Genomic DNA, 24,401 nt, shown 5'->3' on the forward strand with positions numbered 1-24,401 from the left:
TGTCAACAAGTTTTGAAGTTTCTTCTCGTTGTCAAAAACAAAATTTTTCTCCGTCGCCAAAACGATAAAACGCCATTTTGCATGTGTCGCGGAAAAATGTTTTCGTTACCGGAAAAACAGTGAATTTTGCAGTGAAAATTGATGGCTTATCATTCTGCGGGGTAGAACTTGGAGTGCTCGCTGGTCTAGACGGGGGACCTGGGCCGGGTTCGACCGAATTGCAGTGTTATTGTCAGAAGCAGTAGTGATTGTGGGGCAGCCAGCGGAAGAAAATTTCTGGACGAAGGATTTTTTTTTTCGTTTCGTAAGCAAGTTACTGGCTTACTGTATGTGGAAGAAAGATAACTGGGAATAAAGTTTACGGTTCTGCGACAAGGAACAACCCAAACGAATCAAAATGATGTTCACGGTAAGTGGGAAATATTCTTGTTATTTTTTATAAAATAGCTACATTGTTGGAATTATCAATCGATCAAGAAGTTCGCGTTCACGTAGGTAAGATGCTGCCATCTAGGTATAGTTTATGGATGTGGTGCTACTTTTTTTCGATTGATTTGTTTCATTAAATTTCATTTCATTAAATTTCATCTCCTATAGTGTATTTGTATTCTATTAGCTTGCATATTAGACTGTTAATTATAAACTATTTTTCAGGTCAAGAAAATAGGGTAAAGAAGTGCAATCCATATCTTCTATACTTCAATTATTTTTTATCCATGCGATTGTTTGTCTCATCTTTGCATACCTACATAGGTACCATAAAACGGGGTATCATTGATAGGCTTGACCGACCTCATGAAATGTTCAAACAAACATTTTTGATTGAATCAGTTTCTGCAGAAAGCAACTCTGGTTTAAATAGCATAACATTCAATGTAGTTGCATTGATATTATGGGAAGTTATTAATCCCCAAGTGTGTTGCTTGGGTAGGCTATCAAATCCTTAAGTCATTACCTACCTTTAGGTGTCACTCGCGCTTTAGAGGATTTCAATCCTAAAATAACTTGAAAAGTACATAACTTGTAAGAATTTGGAAAACGTATTTGAAATCAGAGACCCCTAATTAGTAAGAGTATTCACAACACAAACGAACATTAATCGCTGACATGATCAATGTTACCCCAAATCAACAAAATCAAAAATACAAAGCCTATTTTAACACGTTTTAAAGTTTCACTATACTTTTTCAAGTGCCTTAACACATAGGGGTAGGCGGGGCAATATGGACACCCTAAGGTTTTTGCCAACTTTACCTGGCAAGATGTCAAAAAAGTTTAGTTTTTTGATACATTTATCCTTTTAAAGTCTATTTAGCATCTATTGCATAAGAATGCTCACGAAGAAAAATGATTTATCCACTTCAAAAAATGTTATGAAAAATGTTAGTTTTTCATGACCGTCTTCAAGCATACGGGGCAGAATGGACACCCCCATGGGGCAATATGGACACCATGAGACTTTTACGATTTTCGTACATTATTTACACCTATAAAGTCATTTCATTACAAAACAATTATTATGGATGAATAATACGCCGAAGTAGTTCATTTTTGTTCAGTTAATTTAAATTCAGACTGTTTTGGATAAAGCTTCGTTTTTGTCGGCATGTACAGCTGTGCCTAGAACAACTGATTTCCACTGCTGTCGTTTTTGACCAATTTGTTTCACCCTATGTCTACTATAGTGAACATTTAACCGAAAATATACTGAAATCGAAAAATTTGGTTGGTTTGTGATTTAGGTTATATTTTTCCCTTGTCGCTTCTTTCAAAAAGATGAGTGTCCATTTTGCCCCGGCAGCAGAAGATATTTCCAAACATGATTTTTGATATAATAAAGAAGAAAATATAAACATGTTAAGTATGTAGATACAGCAAAACTACTTGCATGTGTTCTAGAAATATCAGGTTTTAATCGACCTGCAATAAATTAATCACTAAATCTTATTTTAGATGGTGTGAAAATTATAATTCCCATGTACAAAAAACGGAGGACGCAACTTTTTTGTGTAAAATCCAGTATAATTTTAATTTCGAATGTTTCTTTCCTGAAACTACGTTCAAGACAAATGGGCTATATTCTCCATTCATTAAATGTTCAAAAAAGTTCGCATATTTCAAATTATTGAGGGTGTCCATTCTGCCCCGGGTGTCCATAATGCCCCGCCTACCCCTACTCAGAGGGCCAGTACTTGTTTTAAAAATATTAAACGTGTAACGTTTGCTTTCAAGTTTGCTTTATAAGAATTATTCAAGAAAGATCATAAATTTTGATCAATGTTATCTCGGATAACGGTACTTACATTTTCTCAACGCATTCATGCAAAACATTCTGCTCAAGTCTTATGGCAACATACTGGGGAGTAGTTTTAATTTAATTGGAGTTTTCAGAGGTATCAAGAAAATTTTATATTCTAAATCCGTAGGTACGCCAACCAAATAGAATCAAAATCAAAATTATTATTTATTTTTAAATAAGTTTAATAGTTTATTTAATTAATTACGCATACCTGTTACATTGAATGGAGAGACCACAAAAACTAATTTCAAAAACCATTTAAAGTTTGTTTGGGAGTGATTTGTTGAATAGCCACGGTAGATTTTGTATTGGGCGGAACTGTCTAGCATTTAGATGTTCAATGAAATGATAATCACAATTACTGATTTCAGATCTCTACAGCACTGAAAAATTTTCACGTCCGATTTACGTGAAAAGATAAATAGTTTTCGTCCACCATATTTTCACCTAATTTTGACCGGAATGTCAAGTATCTGGATCTGGATTTAAAAACTCAAACACGCTGCGAGCTGGTACAGTCTTTTATTTTAGAGTATTGCTTAATTTTAATAAAAAAAAAAATCAATTCAATTTTGAATCAATTGACTTGAAATGTTGTACACGGATAGATACTACACCTATTTCACCGCATTCCAAAAATTGTGTCAATTGGTTCAAATTTGACTAAGTTATAGCGGAATACAGACGAAAATAGAAGCCACCGCCCAAGTGGCGCGATTCCCTAAATGACAAAACGACTGACTTGTGAGCAAAAAAGAAACTTCGGGAACGTCCGTTCAGTCGGTTAAAGTGCAGGATTCTACTAATGATCGACCTGTTGCTTTCTGAGGAAAAGAGTACCGTAAACCGGGGTGAAATTGATCACTCGGGTACTACATTGTAATTCCATACTAGGAACTCTTAAGCGTCGTAATGATCTTAAACTTTTTGCGTCATCTGATTCGTAGATGTCTAGAGATGAGTGTAGACTTTTAATTTTTTAGAAAAAAGTTAGTTTTGCATTATTTTTTCAAGGAATTTGCAATGTATTTCTCATTTAGCTGAAATCATTGCTACTAAACAATCAATTGCTGATAAGACTTCCCGTGAATTTTAACATTTTTGTGGAGCCTCGGTAGGGATGTAAAGCAGCTAATCAGAAAATGAAATATAGTTATAAAAAGTTCATTTTATGAAGAAATATTTTTTTTGTGATAGAAATCACTTATTTTAAATGAAATTGCCTACCTTTAGGCGGTTAAGGAGAAATTTCAAAATTTAATTTTGCATTCAAAGTAATAAATTCACTAGTTGTAAGACTTTAGACGCGTTATTCGGTTTTAGAAGAGCAAAACTAAGCGGTGAAGGAAATTTTCCTTTCCAACCGATGCTTAATTGTATACTGATCAATTTCGCCCCAAAGTGGCATTTCCAATATTTTGATGTTTGAAATTATTTGACTTAAAGTTTAAATTTGTTGAACAAAATTCTGTCACATGGTTCCATGGAGATCCACTGAGTACTGGTTTTACAGAAATTCTTTTGGCAATATTTGAACAGGCACTGATGTTATCCGCAAAAGTTGTTTTAAAGTGATCAATTTGACCGCGGATTACGGTACACAAATGTATGAATAGAAAACTACTGGGACAATAATGGTGTTTATACATGCGTTTCGGATCTTCCGAGAAACTCTAAATCAGCAAGTAGTTCTTGCACCACCTTTCCGATTCCACGCTACATTGATTTTTTTTTACAAACCTAAAAATCACGTAACTTTCATTTTGCGAAATTTTTTACGTCGGAAGTATACTAATACAAACGCTTCAAAACAGATTACGTGGAAAAAAGGATGGATTTTATCAAATAGGGTGGCGCGTACGAGGTGATTATGGAGTAAAAGTTATTCGCGTCACGTAACTTTTAAGGTTTTCAGAATAGACAAGTTACGTGATATCTCACGTAAATCGGACGTAAAAATTCTTTATCGTGAGCAAATGAAAGTGACAGTATATTAAGTACTAAAAACACGACAATATTTTCTGTGGAAGAAGGATTCGATTCACCATAGGTGGATTGTTTTTCAATGTTACCATATTTCCCAAGCAAACATAAACAAAGGAAAAATGTAAACTCACTTTTTGCTATTCAATTCTTATCTCCTATACTGCCGGTGGAAGCATAATTGTCCCATGTGCATTTTTGGCAATATTGAGATTTTGCAGCCCATGACCATGTATCATGGGGTACTATATATGGGGAAATAAAAATTGGTAGTTTGTTCCGAAAATTGTTGAAAAAATGCAAGGCCGATTTGTAACATTCTTAAAAGTGGACGCATAAGCGTCACGTTCCATTGGAAATCCTATGGAACTATAAAATCGCTCTAAAACAAAAATTAGTGCTCAAATTCAAAATTGGTTGATGTTAGAACACGATTCAGCACTTATACTTCATATTTGAGACCATTTACTTTTTTCGAACTTTGGACGCGATTTTCTCGATTGTCTGTTTTTGCACATGGGACATTTATGCGTCCACCGGCAGTATACCCGTCTGATCTCTGGCACGGTGTACAACATTAAGAATGTTGTATATACTGTGGTCCCTCCCTAGTAATTTCACGGACTAGGATCGTAGTCCTTCGAATGGATTGAATAATCATTTGCAACACAAAAAACAAGAAAACTCTTTATTCTGAACAATCACCAAAACAAAATAGATTTTTCTCTTAAAAAGCAATATATTGAAAGAAGACTTACTTACCTTACCTTACCGGTCAGGCTAAGGCCGGGGTGGCCTCTGCTGTACATAGTAGCCGCCTCCATTCCACTCGGTCCATGGCTGTTTGTCTCCAGTTCCGCACTCTGCGTAGGGTCCGCAGATCGTCCTCCACTTGGTCGACCCACCTAGCTCGCTGCGCTCCACGTCTTCTTGTACCGGTCGGATGACTCTCGAGAACCATTTTAGTCGGGTTGCTATCCGACATCCTGATGACGTGACCCGCCCACCGTAGCCTCCCGATTTTCGCGGTATGGACGATGGTTGGTTCTCCCAGCAGCTGATGCAGCTCGTGGTTCATTCGCCTTCTCCAAGTCCCGTCTTCCATCTGCACTCCGCCGTAGATGGTACGCAACACCTTCCGTTCGAAAACTCCAAGGGCGCGTTGGTCCTCTGCACGTAGGGTCCATGTTTCGTGCCCATAGAGGACGACCGGTCTAATCAACGTTTTGTAGATGGTTAACTTCGTGTTACGGCGAACTTTATTCGATCGTAGAGTTCTGCGGAGTCCAAAGTAGGCACGATTTCCTGCCACAATGCGCCTCTGAATTTCTCTGCTGGTGTCGTTGTCGTCGGTCACCAGTGAGCCCAAGTACACGAATTCTTCAACCGCCTCGATTTCATTACCGTCGATATGAATTCGGGGTGGCGGGCGTGGTGATTCCTCCCTGGAGCCCTTTGCCATCATGTACTTTGTCTTCGACACATTAATGACTAATCCGATTCGCCTGGCTTCCCTCTTTAGTCGGATGTACGTTTCCGCCATCGTCTCAAATTTACGAGCAATAATATCAATATCATCGGCGAAACCAAGCAGCTGAACGGACTTCGTGAAAATCGTCCCACTCGTGTTTATCCCCGCTCTTCTTATTACACCCTCCAAAGCAATGTTGAACAGCAAGCACGAAAGACCATCACCTTGCCGCAACCCTCTGCGAGATTCGAAGGGACTCGAGAGTGTCCCTGATACTCGAACTACACACATCACTCGATCCATCGTCGCCTTGATCAACCGTATCAGTTTATCCGGGAATCCGTATTCGTGCATAATCTGCCATAGCTGTTCTCGATCGATTGTATCATACGCCGATTTGAAATCGATGAACAAGTGATGTGTGGGCACGTTGTATTCGCGGCATTTCTGCAACACCTGGCGGATGGCGAACATCTGGTCCGTTGTAGCGCGTTCACCCATGAATCCAGCCTGATATTGCCCCACGAACTCTCTTGCAATCGGTGATAGACGGCGGCATAAAATTTGGGAGAGTATCTTGTAGGCAGCGCTCAGTAGTGTGATCGCGCGGTAGTTTCCGCAATCCAACTTGTCGCCCTTTTTGTAGATGGGACACACGATACCTTCCATCCATTCCTCCGGTAATACTTCCTCCTCCCAAATCTTGGTAATGACCCAGTGTAGTGCTCTCACCAGTGCTTCTCCACCGTATTTTAGAAGCTCGCTTGGTAGTTGATCTGCTCCAGCGGCTTTGTTGTTTTTCAACCGGCCAACCTCCTCCTCAATCTCTTGAAGGTCAGGGGCCGGAAGTCTTTCGTCCTGTGCACATACTCCTAGATCTGTTACCACGCCACCTTCGGTACTTGCAACGTCGCCATTGAGGTGCTCATCGTAATGCTGCCGCCACCTCTCGACCACCTCACGCTCGCTCGTGAGAATATTCCCGTGATTATCTCGGCTTGTGGCACAAAGCCTCTGCGCGAGCGGTTCAGCTTCTCGTAGAACTTTCGCGTGTCCTTAGCGCGGTACAGCTCTTCCATCGCTTCGCGATCTCGTTCTTCCTGCTGGCGCTTCTTCATCCGGAAGACTGAGTTCTGCCTGTTCCGCGCCTGTTTGTAACGTGCCTCATTCGCTCTCGTACGGTGTTGCAGCATTCTCGCCCATGCTGCATTCTTCTCGTTTTTCAACTGTTCACATTCGCCGTCGTACCAGTCGTTTCTGTGATTCGGAGTCGCGAAGCCTAGTGCTGTAGCCGAGGTACTGCCTATGGCGGATCGGATGTCCCTCCAGCCATCTTCAAGTGTAGCTGCGCCAAGCTGCTCTTCCGTTGGTAGGGCCACTGCTAACTGCTGCGCGTAGTCTTGAGCCACTTCTACGTTACGAAGTTGCTCGATGTTGAGCCGCGGCGTTCGACTTCGACGCGTGGTGATAACTGTCGAAAGTTTTGAGCGCATGCATACAGCGACTAAGTAGTGATCCGAATCTATATTCGCACTGCGGTATGTGCGGACGTTGGTTATATCCGAGAAGAATTTACCGTCGATTAGAACGTGGTCGATTTGGTTTTCTGTTTGGTGGTCGGGTGATCTCCAGGTGGCTTTGTGGATATCTTTGCGGGGAAAGAAGGTGCTTCGGACTACCATACCACGGGAGGCTGCAAAGTTTACGCATCGCTGGCCGTTATCATTCGATACGGCGTGCAGGCTGTTTCGCCCGATTACCGGTCTGTACATTTCCTCCCTTCCTACCTGCGCGTTCATGTCGCCGACAACGATTTTCACGTCACGCGGCGAGCAACCATCGTATGTTTGCTCTAACTGCGCGTAGAACGCTTCTTTCTCGTCATCGGGTCTCCCTTCGTGTGGGCAGTGGACGTTGATGATGCTGTAGTTGAAGAAACGGCCCTTAACTCTCAACATGCACATCCTTGCGTTGATCGGCTGCCACCCGATCACACGTTGTCGCATCTTGCCCAACACTATAAATCCTGTTCCCAGTTCATTGGTGGTGCCACAGCTTTGGTAGAAGGTAGCCGCTCGATGCCCGCTTTTCCACACTTTCTGTCCAGTCCAACAAAGTTCCTGCAACGCCACGATGTCGAAGTTGCGGGGATGTAGTTCGTCGTAGATTATCCTGTCACATCCTGCGAAACCTAGTGACTTGCAATTCCATGTTTCAAGTTTCCAATCGTAGTCCTTATTTCGTCGCGTGGGTCTTTGCCGATTGTATCGAGTCGTATTTTCTCCTATGTTATTCGCAATGGGGATTTTTACGGGTGGCTTATTGGGCCTACGCCAACACTCCTGTCTCGCCGGAGGGCCATCGTGCCAGTTCTGTTTAACGTCCCAACCAACACTGGGACGACCACGCTGATGGGGCTACCACCTTGGATCTAGCTGGGCGTGGTGCAGCGTTTCTTACTCAGCCGCTGGATGCCAGAACAGACGCTGTTTGAGCCGCACCTCCTTGGTGAACAGACACTCGGATCGTACCTCCTCAATCTAGCTGAAGTCAGAAGGACAACAGTGCCCAGGCTGCGCTACCAGCTAAGCACACAACTCTTAGCTGGCGGTCTTTGTCATCGTTTGACCCGTGGAAGCATGAGGTAGGAACTTGTGAGGACCAGAGCTATATTGGACGCTCTCCTTATCGACTCACCGTTTTGCAGCCCATATTGAAAGAAAAGTTGAATCGTTAATTTTGATGAGCCACTCTATTATCCAATCGTTACAAAACATATCGTTTTGGACTCAACTTCAAACATAGACAATGCTTTACTTAACTCCAATACCAGCGTAAGTGAGAAATGCACAAATTGGAGTGACATTTGCGAAAAAGTTACTCGTCCTCTCGGTGAGACTCGAACTCACGACTCCTTCTGATTAATTTTAGATATTGTGTTTGTACATATATAAGGACTGTGTCGGAAATTAACTATAAACGTTCACAACTGCCTAAAAAATAATCTATTCGAAATAAACATAACTTTATTTTCGGAGATACTATATAAACCTATTAAATAAAGAATAACAGTTTTGATTTATAAAAATTATAATTTAACTTGGACTTCTATCTCAAAGATTGCGCACATGTTTTTAAATTTTTTGGACACCTACTAAAAATTTGAAATTGCGAAAACTGTGGAAAAACATACAATTTTTTCTCTTATTTTTGCACATTTATATTCTTTTCCAGAATGCTCATGATTTAGGAAAATTATTTTCACAAAAAAAAATCATCTGAAGTTCTCTGAAGATATTTAAAACAGAGCGTCAAAGTTCGACCTAAAAAGTAGGTGTTTTCTGGGTTAGACCATTTTCTACATGTTGGAGGGTTTTCTATCCAAAATAAGAATTTTAAAAGTCGGTATTGAGCGATAAGTTATGTGTACATAACTGCTAGTAATAATCATTTTTCCAGGTTTTTCCCCGTACATTTTTTTTTTCGCTACAAATTATTGAAACGTTATTGCGGAGATTATACCTGTTTAGACTTCTGCGCGAAAATTAATTGCGTGGGCCCACATATATAAAACCAGAAGGCGTCCTGGTAAATATTTCACGCTGTGTTGTTAGGTACGGGTCTGTGTCATTTGGCATAAAGTCATTTGGCATAAGGCCGTTTGGCATAAGGTCGTTTGGCATAAGATCACTTGGCATAAAGTCATTTGGCATAACGGTTATTTGGCATAATGGACACTTGGCATAATAAAGGGGGATACATTTCGGTTATGCCAAATGTCCATTATGCCAAATGACCGTTATGCCAAATGTCTTTATGCCAAGTGACCTTATGCCAAACGACCTTATGCCAAATGACTTTATGCCAAATGTCCCGCTCCCGTTAGGTACACATTTGATGATAGTTTTGCATTGTAAACAAACATTTATAACGCACCTACGCTGAAAATGAGCCTAATCATTTATTAGCGTCGGAATCTATAAATCTTCAGAACGGGCAATAAAATGATTAAAAAAATAAATGCCTTTTTTACAGATTGTTATTTTGTGTGGTGGACTCATAGACGCATATTTTCAATAATACTAAACATTTTCCAAATTTCTTCAAGCTGTTCTGAACTTAGCTATATTGTGAAGATTTCACAGAAGAACCGAAATAAAAAGACCAACCGTGCTTCGAGATAGAGCTTTTTGAATGTTTATATGTAGTTAATATCCGATACAGTCCTTAGCAAGCGGCATTGTGTGTTCAGAATTAGGAGACGGCTTTTTATGGTATCCATAACTAGGAACACATAGTTCTATGTCTATTCTATGTCTAGATCTTGGTCAAGATCATGGTCTGCAAGTTATTATGTGATTTTTTTTTAAATTTTATACATTTAGCTAGACAACAATTTTAGCTAGACAACAAACTAATTTAATGATATTGTGGAACAGTATCCCTAGAAACAAGAACTTCTATTTATTTAGCGTTTTAATTCTCCAAGAGATGAACCAGCCTCGGGCTGAAAATCCCTCTAATAAAGATACCTAATCTAAGATATTTAGCGTTCATTGTAGGATTCTTTTAACCGTTCAGAATATGGATACCGCACAATACGTTTTTTTGGGAAGGCGGGCAGAAGTAACAAATCATTGAAGGCCCAATAATCAACCATATCTAATGCATTTTCTTTTTATTTCTCGTTTTCGTAAAACAATGCAAAATGTATACTGAGTGTTAACATCACAATACTGGCAAAAGAAACTACTGGACGCAAGGAATCACGGATAACAACATGCCATCTTCTATCGTTATGTTTTTATACCACCATTGGTAATGGTGGAATGAAAACATAACAGTGAGGTAATTATTTATTGTTAAATATTTTTAATGAGTTTTTAGATTTGACATCAAATAATGTATCCATTGAAATAAATTATCATAAGCGCAGAAATGTAATTGTACTTCATTTCCTCTTTTAGGGCACAAATCAACAGCAGGACACGCGCTTCAGCGATAAGGAGAAAAAATTGTTGAAGCAAATGAAGTTCGGAGATAATCTTAACAAGCGTGTGGACATGTCGAAGGTCAAGCTGGATGTGCTACGGCCATGGATAAGCAAAAAGATAACTGAAATGCTGAACATAGAAGACGACGTCATAGTAGAGTTTGTCTATAATCAGTTGGAAGAGGAAAAGTATCCTTGCCCGAAGAAAATGCAAATCAATATGACTGGCTTTTTGAATGGAAAGAATGCAAGAGTATTCATGGAAGATCTTTGGGCATTGCTTTTGTCCGCGCAAGAATCTGATAGCGGCATCCCTGCAGAGTTTATAGAGCAGAAAAAAGATGAAATATTGAAGAGAGAAGAGGATTCCAGGCATCAGGATGACTCACGGTCTCGACGCTCCCGCAGCAGAGGTGGCAGTCGGGACAGAGATGATCACAAAAGATCGAAAAAAGAAGTGCGCCCAATGTACAAACCGGAACCCGAAGAATACATGGACGAGGAGGAAAAAATGATTGAAGATTTCATAGAAGCCGATGTTCCTATCTCCAAGGAGAAAGAGTCGAAAAAAGCGGTGGAAGAAGCTAAGGCTCCCATCGTGAAAGAACCATCTCCGGATCGCAACGTAAAGATTTCGCCGGAAAAAATGAAAGAAACTAAACCGGACAACCCAGGAGAGAAGAATCGTCGCAAGTCTCGAGATCGCTCACGTTCCCGCGATCGACGCCGTTCTCGAGAACGTCGTTCATCGAAAGATCACAAAACATCTCGGGATCGAAAATCGTCGCGTGACAGACGCCGATCACGCTCGCCTCGACGATCGTCGGACCGCAGCAAGAAGCGAAGCCGCTCGCCGAGGGATAAGAAGGATCGTGATGGACGGTGAGTTGTGTTGATATTGTGTGATTGGATGCTTTTATGCAAAATAGACTGTTACAAGATCAGTAAATTAACTAAAACGGCCGCTCTGGAATACACAGATAGGGCCACTGTAGCCTTGTGTGTTTGACATAACTCCGATGTATCCTAGCTTCGATGCTGTCTCTACGTTCAAGTATACATTTCGGTGAGCCGTTGTGATGGAGTGTTTAAGCAACAGTGGAACCCTCTCAATTTGTTCTTGAATTCCCTGCTCAAATTTGTTTCTACCGGTACAGGGTTGTTACAACAGCGCGGATTTCGCGAATTCCGCGGATTTCGCGATTTTCGCGGATTTGGCGCGGATTTACCCATGGAATTTGGCCCTCGCGCGGATTTGGCGCGGAAATGATTTTTGTAGTGTGTACAGCGAAATATTTGAATGATTATCGGCACTTGAATTAGAAATTCTGAAAAGTAAATATTTGTTTAACCCTCCTAAGTAGAAATCCTCTACATAGAGATGAGCGGAAGTTACATACGTCGATTCGGCAACGCTGTTTGTTTTGTTTACAACAGCTGCCAACACTTGCTACAAAGCTAGATGTTCAAACTTTGTGCGTGACTTCGTTGTGGTTCAAGTTGTTTTGTTTACATTTTCTAATTATGGTAGATTTTTTTTCAAAATTTTGTTGAAATAGCGGAGCAATCGAAGAAATCTGAAATTCATTGCAAAAGTGTTACGCTAATCATATCGGCAGAAGTGAAGCAAGAAGCAACAATGGAAGTTTTCGACAAGTTCAGCAACAAAAGTGTCGTCATAAGCATGAGCTTTTGAAAGCAGAATTAATATTTTTTTTTATCTTTTTACTAAACATACATATGCCGCCAATATCTCGATATTAAAAATAAATAATTTTAATTTATTTAGTTCCGATTGCAATACCGTTCAAACGACGCCTTCCTACGAACGATAAGCATGTTCATTTGGCTCACACTTTGACAGTTCTCACTGCACGATTGGCTCACAATGGCCGCCTCCGCAGATCTCTATGATGCAGGATTACTACTCCTAAGATGTTAGAATTTTTGCACCACGATAGCGTAGTGTACGTTCAGCGTGCCTGACTGGGTCATGTTGACCTTAACATCCTACTAGTGAAGAATTTGGAGCAAGTTTTCGTTTCGGTTTACAGCAATCGCTTACGAATTTCATCAGCTCTTCAAAATATTTCTTTGAAGAAATTGTGTAACGATTCTTCCAATTCCATTGCGGGTATGATGTGCATCTTTATTCAACTTTCGAGCTCTCGTTTCTCAAAAAAAATCAAATTTGTTTCTAGCAATTCCTTCGAAATTCGACTGTTGGTTATGTTGGGAGGTATGGCGTTCAGTCTTAGGAGGAATAACTCAAAAATGGATTCTTAAGCTTTCATTCGACGTTTCGGTCGCTATATTGCGCCTTTTCTGGGAATTAACCTTGCTCCGTTTTATCGTAAGTATGAGCCCACTGCATAGTCCACACTCGTCCCAGACGTAACGTATCGTCCGCCGCCGGCGGCGGTTTTCCTTTGAATGTAATATCCGAAAGATATCCGTTTATCGGAAGCCGAAAGGGTAATAGTAATCTGCTCGAGTTACTGGTACAATTTGGAAAGACACCAGCTATATATTTTCAAGAGATTTCTAGATAAATCCCTAGATTATTTCGGAAATTTTTTTGTGAAGGGTATCCTAGAGGAAACTGCTAGTAAAAACTTTGGCGAAAAACTCTGGGGGATCTCTGTCGGCATTCCTGGATGTATTACTGCAGGAATTCTTGGAGAAACTCCTAAAAAATCCAGGAAAACCCTGTAGGAATTTCAAAGGACTCCAGCAAGTAAATCTTGAAAATTGTCAACATTGTCCTTCTAGGATTTTTCCAGTGATTATCCATTTTAAGGGACGTTTTCCTCTGGGCAAAGGCACAACCTTGTGATCAGCTTGATTGCTGTCAGGTCTCGGGGCTTAAATGTATCTTTACTAGACAGAGAAAGATACACACTCGTGGTGGCAAAAAGAACCGATACTTTTCGTGATCAAACGAAGAAGCGTCACGACTCTTTTTTGTTGTTTCTATTTCCATAAGGAAGGAGGTTGTTACACAATTTATCCTTCTATTTTTTTAAATTCTTCTTTGAAAATTCCTCACTGAAGATTCATTCAAGGACTACTAAGACATTACTCAAAAAGTGTTCGAAGTGATCTTATGAGAATTTTTCATGAGTATCCTTCTCAAATTCATACTGATTTCAAACAATTCTTTTAAAAAAAATGTTCGGGTTACTGTCTCCAAAAATATTCAGTAATACTTAAAGAAAGCCAAGAAAGTTCCATTCTGTTTATTTCAAAGATTTTTTTTTCAGTTTCTTATAAAAATTTCTTCAGTTTTTTTTAAATATTTTTCCCACGAATACACTAACTAGTTCTTGGGATGTTTCTCCTGAGATTTTGTCTAGAAAATTCTTTTCAAAAATCGCTCAATGGATCTTTAAGAAATGTTTTTGGAAAAAAAAATTACGAAAGTTTTGCCGAAACGTCTTCGAACTCACTTTCAGAAAGCATGAGTTGCGTTGATTTACGAATCAAAAGTTTATTCTTCATCCAGCAGTCCATTCAAGTTTAATGGATTTAATGGACTTCTTCAATAACGTGAAGAAATAAAAAAAAAAATACCTTCACGCTCTCGCGGATTTGGCGCGAATTTATTTCCAGCATCGCGCGGATTTGGCGCGGATTCAAATTTAGCTCGCGCGGATTTGGCGCGGATTTTTTTCCACCCTTCTCGTAACAACCCTGGGTGAACTTTCACCGGAAGACGACGGCTCATGTTCATAGCCCCAATTTTGACGGTTGGCGGATCTGTGCTCAAGAAAATTGGAGCTGTGTACTACCCCAAATACCTTGTTCTTAAGACAGATTTGAAACGATTATTTTGTGAGAAATATAAAGCGTTTTTATAAGGTTTTGTGAGCAATATGTAGGAAAGACATAGAACCAATCGTTGATAAAGATGATCCTATTACTCAGAATGTATCATTCCCCAGAGAACATTGCACTTTCGGGTCTGGTACGTTTGGCATAAGGACATTGGCATTAAGGACGTTTGGCATATTTATGCCTTATGCCAAACGATCTTCTCTTGGACTCCTGAACAAGTGTTCAAAATTCAAGCGCAATTTTAGAATATGCACATTGCAATTAAAATATTAAATTTGTAGCTTTCTATGTTGTGACAAAAATCTTTGTGATGATTCTTATAAAGCTTGTTCTGCACCAGAAATCATATTGTTTAAAATAGGAAGACCAATCGTAACCCAAGACCACCCAACACAAGAGTTACATAACGATTATATTATAAAAATATTCGTTGCTTACCATTGAATTACATCGGAGCAATTAGATTTGTTATTTTACTTTTATCACTATATGCACCATGCAGCATGCAGAAGCTAATCATTTGAAAATACATTGTTTCATGTATTATTTCGTTATAGCGGCAATCGAGACAACGATCGTAAACGTTCGCGAAGTACATCCCGCATCAAGAAGTCCACAACCAAGGATAAATCCGCTGGTAATGATTTTTTTGCCTATCAATTAAGACTTTGTATGGTAATTGTTGTTTTTTTGTATGTTAGATAATGGAGCAATTTCAAAGCTTCAATCCAAACTGATGAACATGGCCGAGGGAAAGAAAATTTCTCCGACAACGAAACGTCGCAGTCGAACCCGGTCCACATCGAGATCAAGATCCAGATCACGCTCGGCCAGCAAGAAGAAGAGCATAAGTCGTTCGCGCTCGAGATCTAGATCCAGGTCAAAGTCTAAGTATGTTGTTCATTATGACGTAAATTATGATCGGAAGGTTAATTCCATATTGTTTCCATAGGCCCAAAAAGGGTAGAAAATCGCGTTCCCGATCGCGTCGTTCCCACAGTTCCGACTCATCACGTTCATCTTCCAGTAGCCGCAGTGGAGATAGAAAGAAAAAGTCAAAAGGAGGCAGCAAAAAGCGCAACGGGAAAAGCAGAAGTCGCAGCCGAAGGAGCAGCCGTAGCCGTAGCCGCCGTGATACGTCACGATCACGTTCGAGGTCACGTAGTAGCCGATCATCTTCGCGTCCTACCAAAAAAGATGACTTCGAGATCCAGAAAAAGGAAAACAGTATCCAGAAAAAGCGTCACTATCGTTCGAACAAAGATTCGTCCGACTCGGAATCGGATCGTGGAGGACGAGGCGCTGGTAGAAAAGGGGACCGTGGTGGGAGGGACCGCCGTTCCCGCTCTCGAGGCAGACGTGATGGGTCACGAGGCCGCAAAGACCGCTCACGCTCTCGACATCGCTCCAGATCGCGCAACAGATCTCGATCGAGAAATCGATCCCGTTCTCAAAAACGCTGGTCGAGATCACCTCGAGGAGGGAAAGGACGAAGCAATCGGTACGTAGTTGGATTGTTACTCTTTTTATAGTTTGTATTTCTATAGATTACGCATTTATGAGTCATTTACTCTGCTACTGCCTCTTCGTAACTTATTTTATGTTTTATATTTTCAAATGAACCATCATTTGATCTTGCTCCTCGTTTTTCTTTCTCTTGAAAGTGTTTCCTTAAATATGCGTACTCCCCAAATTCTTCAGTTAGAAAAGAAAATGCAGTATTCAGATGATGCGTTCAAGGGACCGAACGTGTTCGGTTTCCTGAACCGATTCGTAACCGTTGCTGGCCATTCGGGTGTTCACCTATCTTCAGTATTGGTACGATGTTGTACGAATACTTTATGTTCATCATTGCTCGCAGACGGTTTGGCCTTCAGCGGTGGATAAAGCCGGAAGCTGTTTGCTCGAAAGAAAGTATTTTGAACTATCCGAAACGACGCCACTAAACGTAGTGGACCTGCGTTTTATCACACGGAAAAAAGCCGCACGGACATCATTCATCGATAAAGCCTGCAAATTCATCTTGGATATGAACCTGCAGGTCTTTGATGACATCCAATCAACCGCAACGATGCCATTATATCACCCATTGACGTGATGACTGATTTATTCCCATTCGATGGCTAGAACATCGGATTTCCCGTTTCTGGAGTTGCCGCTATAATCCGAAATTGTATTATCAACTCTCCTGTTCCGAAGTCGATGACCCAACCTTAGGCCCGACAGCAACTACGGCATTGAATCTGTGGCAGAAATCCTTCGCCTTCCGGTCGCTTGATTATGTTTGGTTTGAAGCCCGCACGTATACTGATTGTCCTCCGATTCAATGGCATGATGATGATGGTGTAATTGAAGATGATTTGTGTGAGGAAGAGGTAGGCCTGTAAGTTGGGCTCGTTTGAGCGATAACCTTTTTATTCGAATTAATCAAAGCAGGTATCACTGATGATTTTGCATAATATGTATTCTAGCCGTCTAGGAAGAACTTCGATTGACTTCGCTGCGATTTGTGAACGTGAGGATTAACGGAACATCGCATAATAATTATCAGATTGATAAGATAGGCACTAGCAGCCGAAATGCTCTATCCCATTTGGCATACCGCGGTTTGGCATAATGCCATTTGTTTCAAAAGCATTTGGCATAATATAGTTTGCCACAACAGTAAGAACCGAATACTTCTTTTGGCATACTGACATTATGCCAAAAAGAATCTTTGTTTCAGAGGGCATTATGCCAAACAGCTTGATGCCAAATGGAATAGGGACCAGATCATCAACGAAACTGTTTATAATCTATCATTACTTCGTTCTATCTCATTCGAAGGGTCTAATCTGTTTGGCATAACGCCGTTTTGTATATAGTTGTTTGGCATAAAAAAGTGAAGTAGCATGTATCACTTTCATATGTGTTATTGTTTTACATAAATATCTCTGCTATGTTGAAAACTGTATCAAATATTATAGCCACTTCGAATAGCGTTGTCATTGATCATTTGCCAAACGACTATTATGCCATATGACTATTATGTCAGATGGCATTTTGTCAAATGGCATTATGTTAAACGGGGTAGATCCGGACATTTGCAATAAAGAGTTTTGGCACAAAAGATACTTAGTATGGGCGTTTGGCATAAATGACATATTGGCATAAAACACGTTTGGTATAAAGAAAACGGGACATTTATTTTCATTCGAGAGAAAAATTGAAGAACAGCCTTCAATGAAAAAAAGGCGAATTATTAGTTACATACTGCAAGTTCACTTGTTTGTCACTGAAGTCTGTTCTTAAATTTTTCTCCCCAGCGAAAATGTATGTTAATTTTTTTTATGCCATACATTCCTATGATACCCTTCATGCCAAACGCCCTAAATGCCAAGTGGTACATAAGAGCTTGTCCATAAGCTATGTAGACCCTTAGGGGGAAGGGGAGTCTACGCTCCATACAAATTTCGAAAATTTTGTATGGACAAAGGTCTACGAGGGGGGAAGGGAGTAAAAAAATCTACGTTGTTTATGGATATTACTCTTGTTATTAACGAAATATCCTTTTGTTCTATAAATTTGATATTTTCTAGTTGAGGAATTTTCCTTCTGTCTTAAATAGACTGTTCTTTATCTAGGCAAGCAATTTGGTTTCCGGCAATGCTTCTTTCCGAAAAATGATCCTTATTTGTTGATTGTATCGAGAGAAATTATGACATTATGGTTTCTTTTGATTGCTTCTCGTTCTTGGCCTCAAGTAAGAAATCGTGTTTATGCCAAACGTGGTTTACGCCAAATGTCTTTTATGCCAAATGTCCCTATGCCAAACGTCCTTATGCTAAATGTTTTTATGCTAAATGTATTAGTTCTGATATTTTGTACACTGGAAAGTTGCTTGTTTTTGTAATACAGTAGGGAATGTACCTACTGAATTGAATAGTACTATTTGGCCTTCGGCCGAATATCGAATATTTCAAATTTTTAATATTCGGCGAAACGAATATTTGGCCGGATATTCGATATATTTTCTTGTTTAAAACTTTGTTAAAATATTATAATAGGCAGCTTAACGATAAATTACGAGATTTTTTTTGGCGTTTGCACATTTTGCAAAAAGAGAACAGGATGGCAATGGGTATTATCGGCAGGTTTGTTCTCTTCGTCATGGGGGGTTTTTGTCAGCCAAATTGCCTAAAACTTGGCTATATAATTCAGCTTAGTTGGGAAGGATTTTTGTGTCGTTTTATTTGATGATGATGATGATATTGTTCTACCATTTATTGTAGCAAGGCAGCTGCCTATAGCACTGGAATAATCTGAAAAGCGATTTGATCAAGATTGTGCTGTTGTTAGTGGTCAGCCATTCTCCTGTATGAAGGGCCAAAAAGGGTTGTGCGGACCCGCAAGCAGAGACACTTGCACGAAACCCGCTTCAGAGGAAAAGAATCTCCTTCCAGAAGGAAGTTCTCACGAACAACTGCAAAATCAAGCCCTCGATTGACAGAATACTCCCAATAGATGGGGTCGAAGAGCCCGCCCTCAATCCACGAAATGTTAACAACAAGGAGGAGGCAGTTCCAAGCTCCTGTCCAAATCTTTTCAATCGGGTGCCCTGATGGTCCCTCCCTTTCCCAATATATGATGAGATATGTATATGTAATGTATGTCAGTGTGTGTTGTGTATGTTTTATTATACATTTGTTTGAAAAACAATCATAATCATGATTATTAAGCATTTATAAACAAAACATTTGCCTGATTACTCCTGATATAAAATGTGGATTAGCAACAAAACATTAAAAAAAAAACCAAGCACATCAAATCTCGATCCTGGAATGTCTGCACACCACTGATCGGCCACTTTAGGCATGAAAACAATAACAAGATCGAAATTTGATGTGGTGGTAGATCTTACGCCGCAACGCACCATTCTAAGGTGATCTACCGACGTTACGGGGCAATGGATTTTTGTGTCGTTTTATTTCTCGAAAAACTCCCATTGCTGCTGATGGTTTCACTTCTGCTAATAAATATGATTAGTGCAACACTTTGCAATGTTTTCATGATTTGTTTCAAAATTTTGGAAAAGAAAAATTCGACAATAAGGCCGATGCAAATATTTAATTTGTTTTATGTCACCTCCCCCCTCCCCTTCAAAAAAACACATGGCGGCCCATGACTCCATTTTCAATAGAAAAAATGTTTACAAACAACTATTTTTCAATAGTTGAAAAATATTTTTTCAATAGTTGGTATAATTTTAAAATTTTCAATAGTTTTTTTTTCGTTTGTTCCTTTTTATTTTGTCCCTCCTCGTACCCGATGAGAGATCTCGGACATAAAAAAAATAATATTTGCATCGGCCTAATTAGCAGACGTAAACAAAACAACTTTCTTTTTCTTCTTAATTATTTTTGCTCTTGTATTACCAAAGAGCGGAAAATAGCGCAGCGATCCAGCGTTATATTGCCAACGAGTTTTCGTTTATACCAATGGAGTTTACTTTCTGATGAGCACGTCGCGAACACGACCAATCGAAATAGTTTATCATCCAAATATAATACGTTTCCAAATCTTATGACTTCCTATCGCATTTTCTGATGATTGTTGATCATGAAAGCACGTGAAAATCCATTTTATTATGGTCAATATCCCATTTTACAGATCATCGTGTTGAAGCGTATTGTGGAATTTCGCGTGCAGACAGAGTGGACCATGTGTCTCTAAGAAAAATAGTTGAAATTACCTTAGTTTTCGTAAACCTTTCCAAATCAAAATATGTTCGTTTAGTAGTTGTTGGGCATCATATTGAAATGTACCAATATTTGTTCCATAATGAAATTGATACTGGTTATTTAAGAATTGCGTACTTGATTCACTCTGTCTGAACGAATTTTTGAAAAACGCCAGTCCTCTGAATATTTTTTTATGAACTGTGTAACTACAATATTTCAAAAACGTACCGAACTATTAAAATACGCTCAAAAGTTGTTATCTATTAAATGTTCAAGTCAAGAATTCTTAAATAGCTCGTTAATTTATTACCGTTCTTGTGATATTGAACTGTTGTACTTGGTCCACTCTGACTGAACATAAACATTGAAAATGGTAATCAACAGTGTAATAAGAGAAATATCAAATTTCAAACTTCCTGCTCACATTATACACCACTCCTATTAACTGTTGTCCTACTTGTGCATTATTTTTTCATGAAATATGTAAAGACTTGAGTGTCAACTGTAGTTGATTGTAGATTTTCCAAAAACCGTTCAATCAGAGTGGACTAAGTACAATCAATTACTTAGCAATTTCTCGGTTTCAAGATTTATTTTACGTTTTTTCGCGATCAATACAGAGCGATGCTTTGATGAATAGTTATTAAGATTTACTGCAAAAATTCAAGAACATTTGTTGAAAATCTCGAAACTTATAGAGTTGCAAACTTTAAAGTCGTTTTTCTAGAAATTAGGTAAAAGACACATGGTCCTCTCTGACTTAACGCCGACCATATGTAACTTCAACTCATCTCTGTATAGAGGATTTCTGAGGGCTACAGAAGGCGCTCGTGGTTATAAAATGTTTAATTATAATTTTAAATGATCGGTTAAAATGCGGTTGATTGACATTTTTGTCTCTATTGTTCTGTGTATTTTAGGGGAAGACGGGGTAAGAAGGCCCGCCGGGGTAAGACGGACCACCTACAGTTCACCATGAAAATGCCGTTTTCTATAAACTTTCACTTAGTACTCTGTTCAAGTAAGAAATATTTGTCATTTTGAGCCATCTTGCGCAATGTTTATATTGAGATTTTCAAAACAAATAAACAAAACAAAGATTTTGCTCCATGATGATGTATTTGATCTAATTTTGTCGCATATAACCTTAAGGATTTTGATTCGGAATAACGTTTTCAAACCAAAAAAGTAACCCGTTCATAACTTACCAGGAATGTTAACAAAACATAAGAGGAACGGGATTGAGATTGAAAACAAAAATCTTTATAAACTAGCCTCATGAGTAAAATCTGCCCAAGCGGGGTAAAAGCGACCACCTCGAACGGGGTAAGACGGCCACCCCCCAGATCATAGAATAATATGGCTGCACCCAATTTATCGAAAATTGTTTGTTGAAAATATGCCATTTCACATAAATAAACTCATATTTGCGTTGTTTGCGCTGGACGTAACCAGAAACATCATTTTTGTGATGTAAATGGGTGTTTGAGTATCCATATTTACGATACCCCAATAAAAATAATAAATGGTAACCCCCGGGCAATTATGTTAACCAATTTTCCATGTGAGGGACTTGAAGGAGTCTTATCTTATTTCAACGTATGGAATTCAAACATTTCTAATCACTATTATTTTAAAAAAATAGTGATGGTCCTTCTTACCCCGCTGGTGGGCCGTCTTACCCCGTCGTCAAAAAATAAAGTACTTTTTAATCAAATTTTCAAATAGCTCAAAATTATAAAAGTTTCAACAGAACAAATCGAAAAATAATTTTCTTGCATGCCCAACACTTCGAAAAATGATATACTGTGTTGAAACTAGTGTAATTCATTGTCAGTGTTAGGTTATGATTTTTATGGCTTAGGGTGGCCGTCTTATCCCGTCTTCCCCTATGAGAGAAAACACGTCGAAACCTGACTTTCTCGCAATATTTTGTGTGTACCAGTACACCAGAAGTGCAGGATATAGAGACTTTACCATGACAAGCTTGTATCAAGTATGGCGAAAAATGTTTACATATTTTTTTATTGGTATACTTACAGGTCATCGACTTTAATACGCATATTATTTCTTTCAGGTTGTTGAAGGCTTTATTTAAACGATATACATATTGTTGTTTTACTATAGTTTACTAATAATATAATAATCCATCATATTTTAAATATATTTTGGGTTTTCTCATGTCTAATGTTTTGATCTGTATTTTCTTTACAGCGGTAAATATAGTGGCAGCGGAACCGGTAGCGGGAGCCGTAACATTGGAAATGACAACGGCGCCAGCCGCCGCCGCTCGCCCATCCGTGGTGGTCGAGGCGGTGGAGGTGGTGGGAGTAACAGCAGTGGCAACTTCGCTTCTCAGCCGAGACGTGGTGAGAGTTCGCCATCCCGGGACTACAGCCACGGAAACCGTCGTTCCTCAAGAGAGCGCCAAGGCAATCAATGGCGCCGGTCGGACGAACAGTCAGCATCTGCAAGGGCACCCATGGGTCCACCGGCTTCTAGGTTCGATGATAGACGAGGTAACAATGCTCGACCTAGTGCTAACAATAGTAACAGTAATAGTAATAGGGATATTGGCCGCGAGCAACCAGATGCTAGACGAAGACCAGTCGAGAACCGTGGTAATTGGGATGATGATCGAAAAGGACCGATGAACATGTCTGACGGGGATATGACGTTAGATTCAGGTGAATTTTGGGATGATGGTGGTAGTGCACCAATCATTTCAGATATCAAACCCACAAAGGAGAAAAAACCTGTTGTTGATGTTGAAGAAAACAGAAAATTGACTAAGAAGCATGAAGCTTCAAAACGGGTCGAACCGGTTAAAAAGGAAGTTGTCAAAATGGAGGAGAACAAACCGATTATTAGAGCAAGGTATAGTAAGAGTTTATCAAGGACTCCCTCGCCATTCCTTAAACCACATGAACGAGTAGCTGCTGCAAGCACTAACGCTTCAAATAATGCTACTGTAGTCGCCAACGTTGCGGTCCCAAAAGAAGATAAATCTGTAGCAAAACCAACGGTTATAGCCAAAGCAAAAGCAAAGGCTAGTAGTAGCAAGAAAGATTCCAGCGATAGTGAAACCTCTGAAAGCAGCAGCGAATCAGAAGAGGACGAGAAAGTCTCGCGTAAGAAGAAAATGAAAAAGAAACAATCTAAAAAACGCAGACATTCATCTTCATCAAGCGAAGATGATTCCTCAGATGATAGCGATAAAGATGAAGAGTCTCCAAAGAAACCCACCAAGCAGGACTTGGCTGCTGCTGCGCTCCAAGAAGAACGTAGGAAGAATGCATTGAAGCTAGAAAAGGAGAAAGAAGCTGCTGCAGCAGCAGCAGCCGCAGCCGCCGCAGCTACAGCCGCTGCCGCAGCAGCTGCAGCAAAAGCCAGAGAAGAGAATAAGAAACGCAAACGAACGATCAGCTCAGAGTCCAAAAACACCGAAGAGAAGAAGATGATGTTGAAGGAAATCAAGGCAAAGAAAGTTGAGAAGCCTTCATCATCATCGTCTAGCGATTCGGAAACTGAACGGTCGAAGAAAAAGCGACGAAAGGATAAGAAGAAACGTGAAGCTTCTGACGGCAGCTCTTCTGATTCTGACAGTGTAAGGAAGAAAAAGCATAAGAAGCACAAGAAACATGCCAAGAAGCATAAAAAACACAAGAAACATAAGAAGAACAAGAGCAAGCAGCGGGATAGTAGCTCCTCATCCTCCGATGATGATGATGATGTGCGGGGCCCCGGAGGACCCGTCATAAACGACGATCTAGAGAAACAGTTGCGAGAAAGAGCTCTTAAATCGATGAAAAAACAACAAAGCATTTCTGATTAAGGCATAATAAGTGACATCTTCAAAGGTATGTTAATATTTTACGAGCACTTTGCGTAAATTTTAGGATATAAAACTTCATCGTAATTGTTTCTCAATTCTGTACCAAATAAGGTAAACGAACTGCTTCGCAAACGACTTACAATTGTAAAACTCTTCTAAAACTTTAAGAATAAGAATGTAGTTTTATTAAAACATCCTAGGGGCAGATTGATAACTATTGATTTTATAGAAGACAGGAATAAATATCCGTTGATCCGGCTTAA

At 39.6% G+C, this 24,401-nt stretch overlaps 1 protein-coding gene across 2 annotated transcripts; it reads left to right on the forward strand.

Moving 5' to 3' along the window:
* Nucleotides 1-24,401, forward strand: LOC109403126 (serine/arginine repetitive matrix protein 1). Of its 2 annotated transcripts, none has more exons than XM_062852426.1 (6): nt 1-409; nt 10,736-11,628; nt 15,141-15,220; nt 15,285-15,474; nt 15,536-16,084; nt 22,518-24,401. In XM_062852426.1, exons 1-6 carry the CDS (start codon nt 398-400, stop codon nt 24,136-24,138), a joined length of 3,345 nt encoding a protein of 1,114 aa, XP_062708410.1. In that variant the 5' UTR covers nt 1-397; the 3' UTR covers nt 24,139-24,401. The 2 variants fall into 2 exon arrangements, with proteins under 2 accessions (XP_062708410.1, XP_062708409.1); XM_062852425.1 differs by having other exon boundaries at nt 2-409; nt 10,721-11,628.

The sequence above is a fragment of the Aedes albopictus genome, chromosome 2, assembly GCF_035046485.1.
Source record: "Aedes albopictus strain Foshan chromosome 2, AalbF5, whole genome shotgun sequence".
Classification (NCBI taxonomy): Eukaryota; Metazoa; Arthropoda; class Insecta; order Diptera; family Culicidae; genus Aedes; species Aedes albopictus.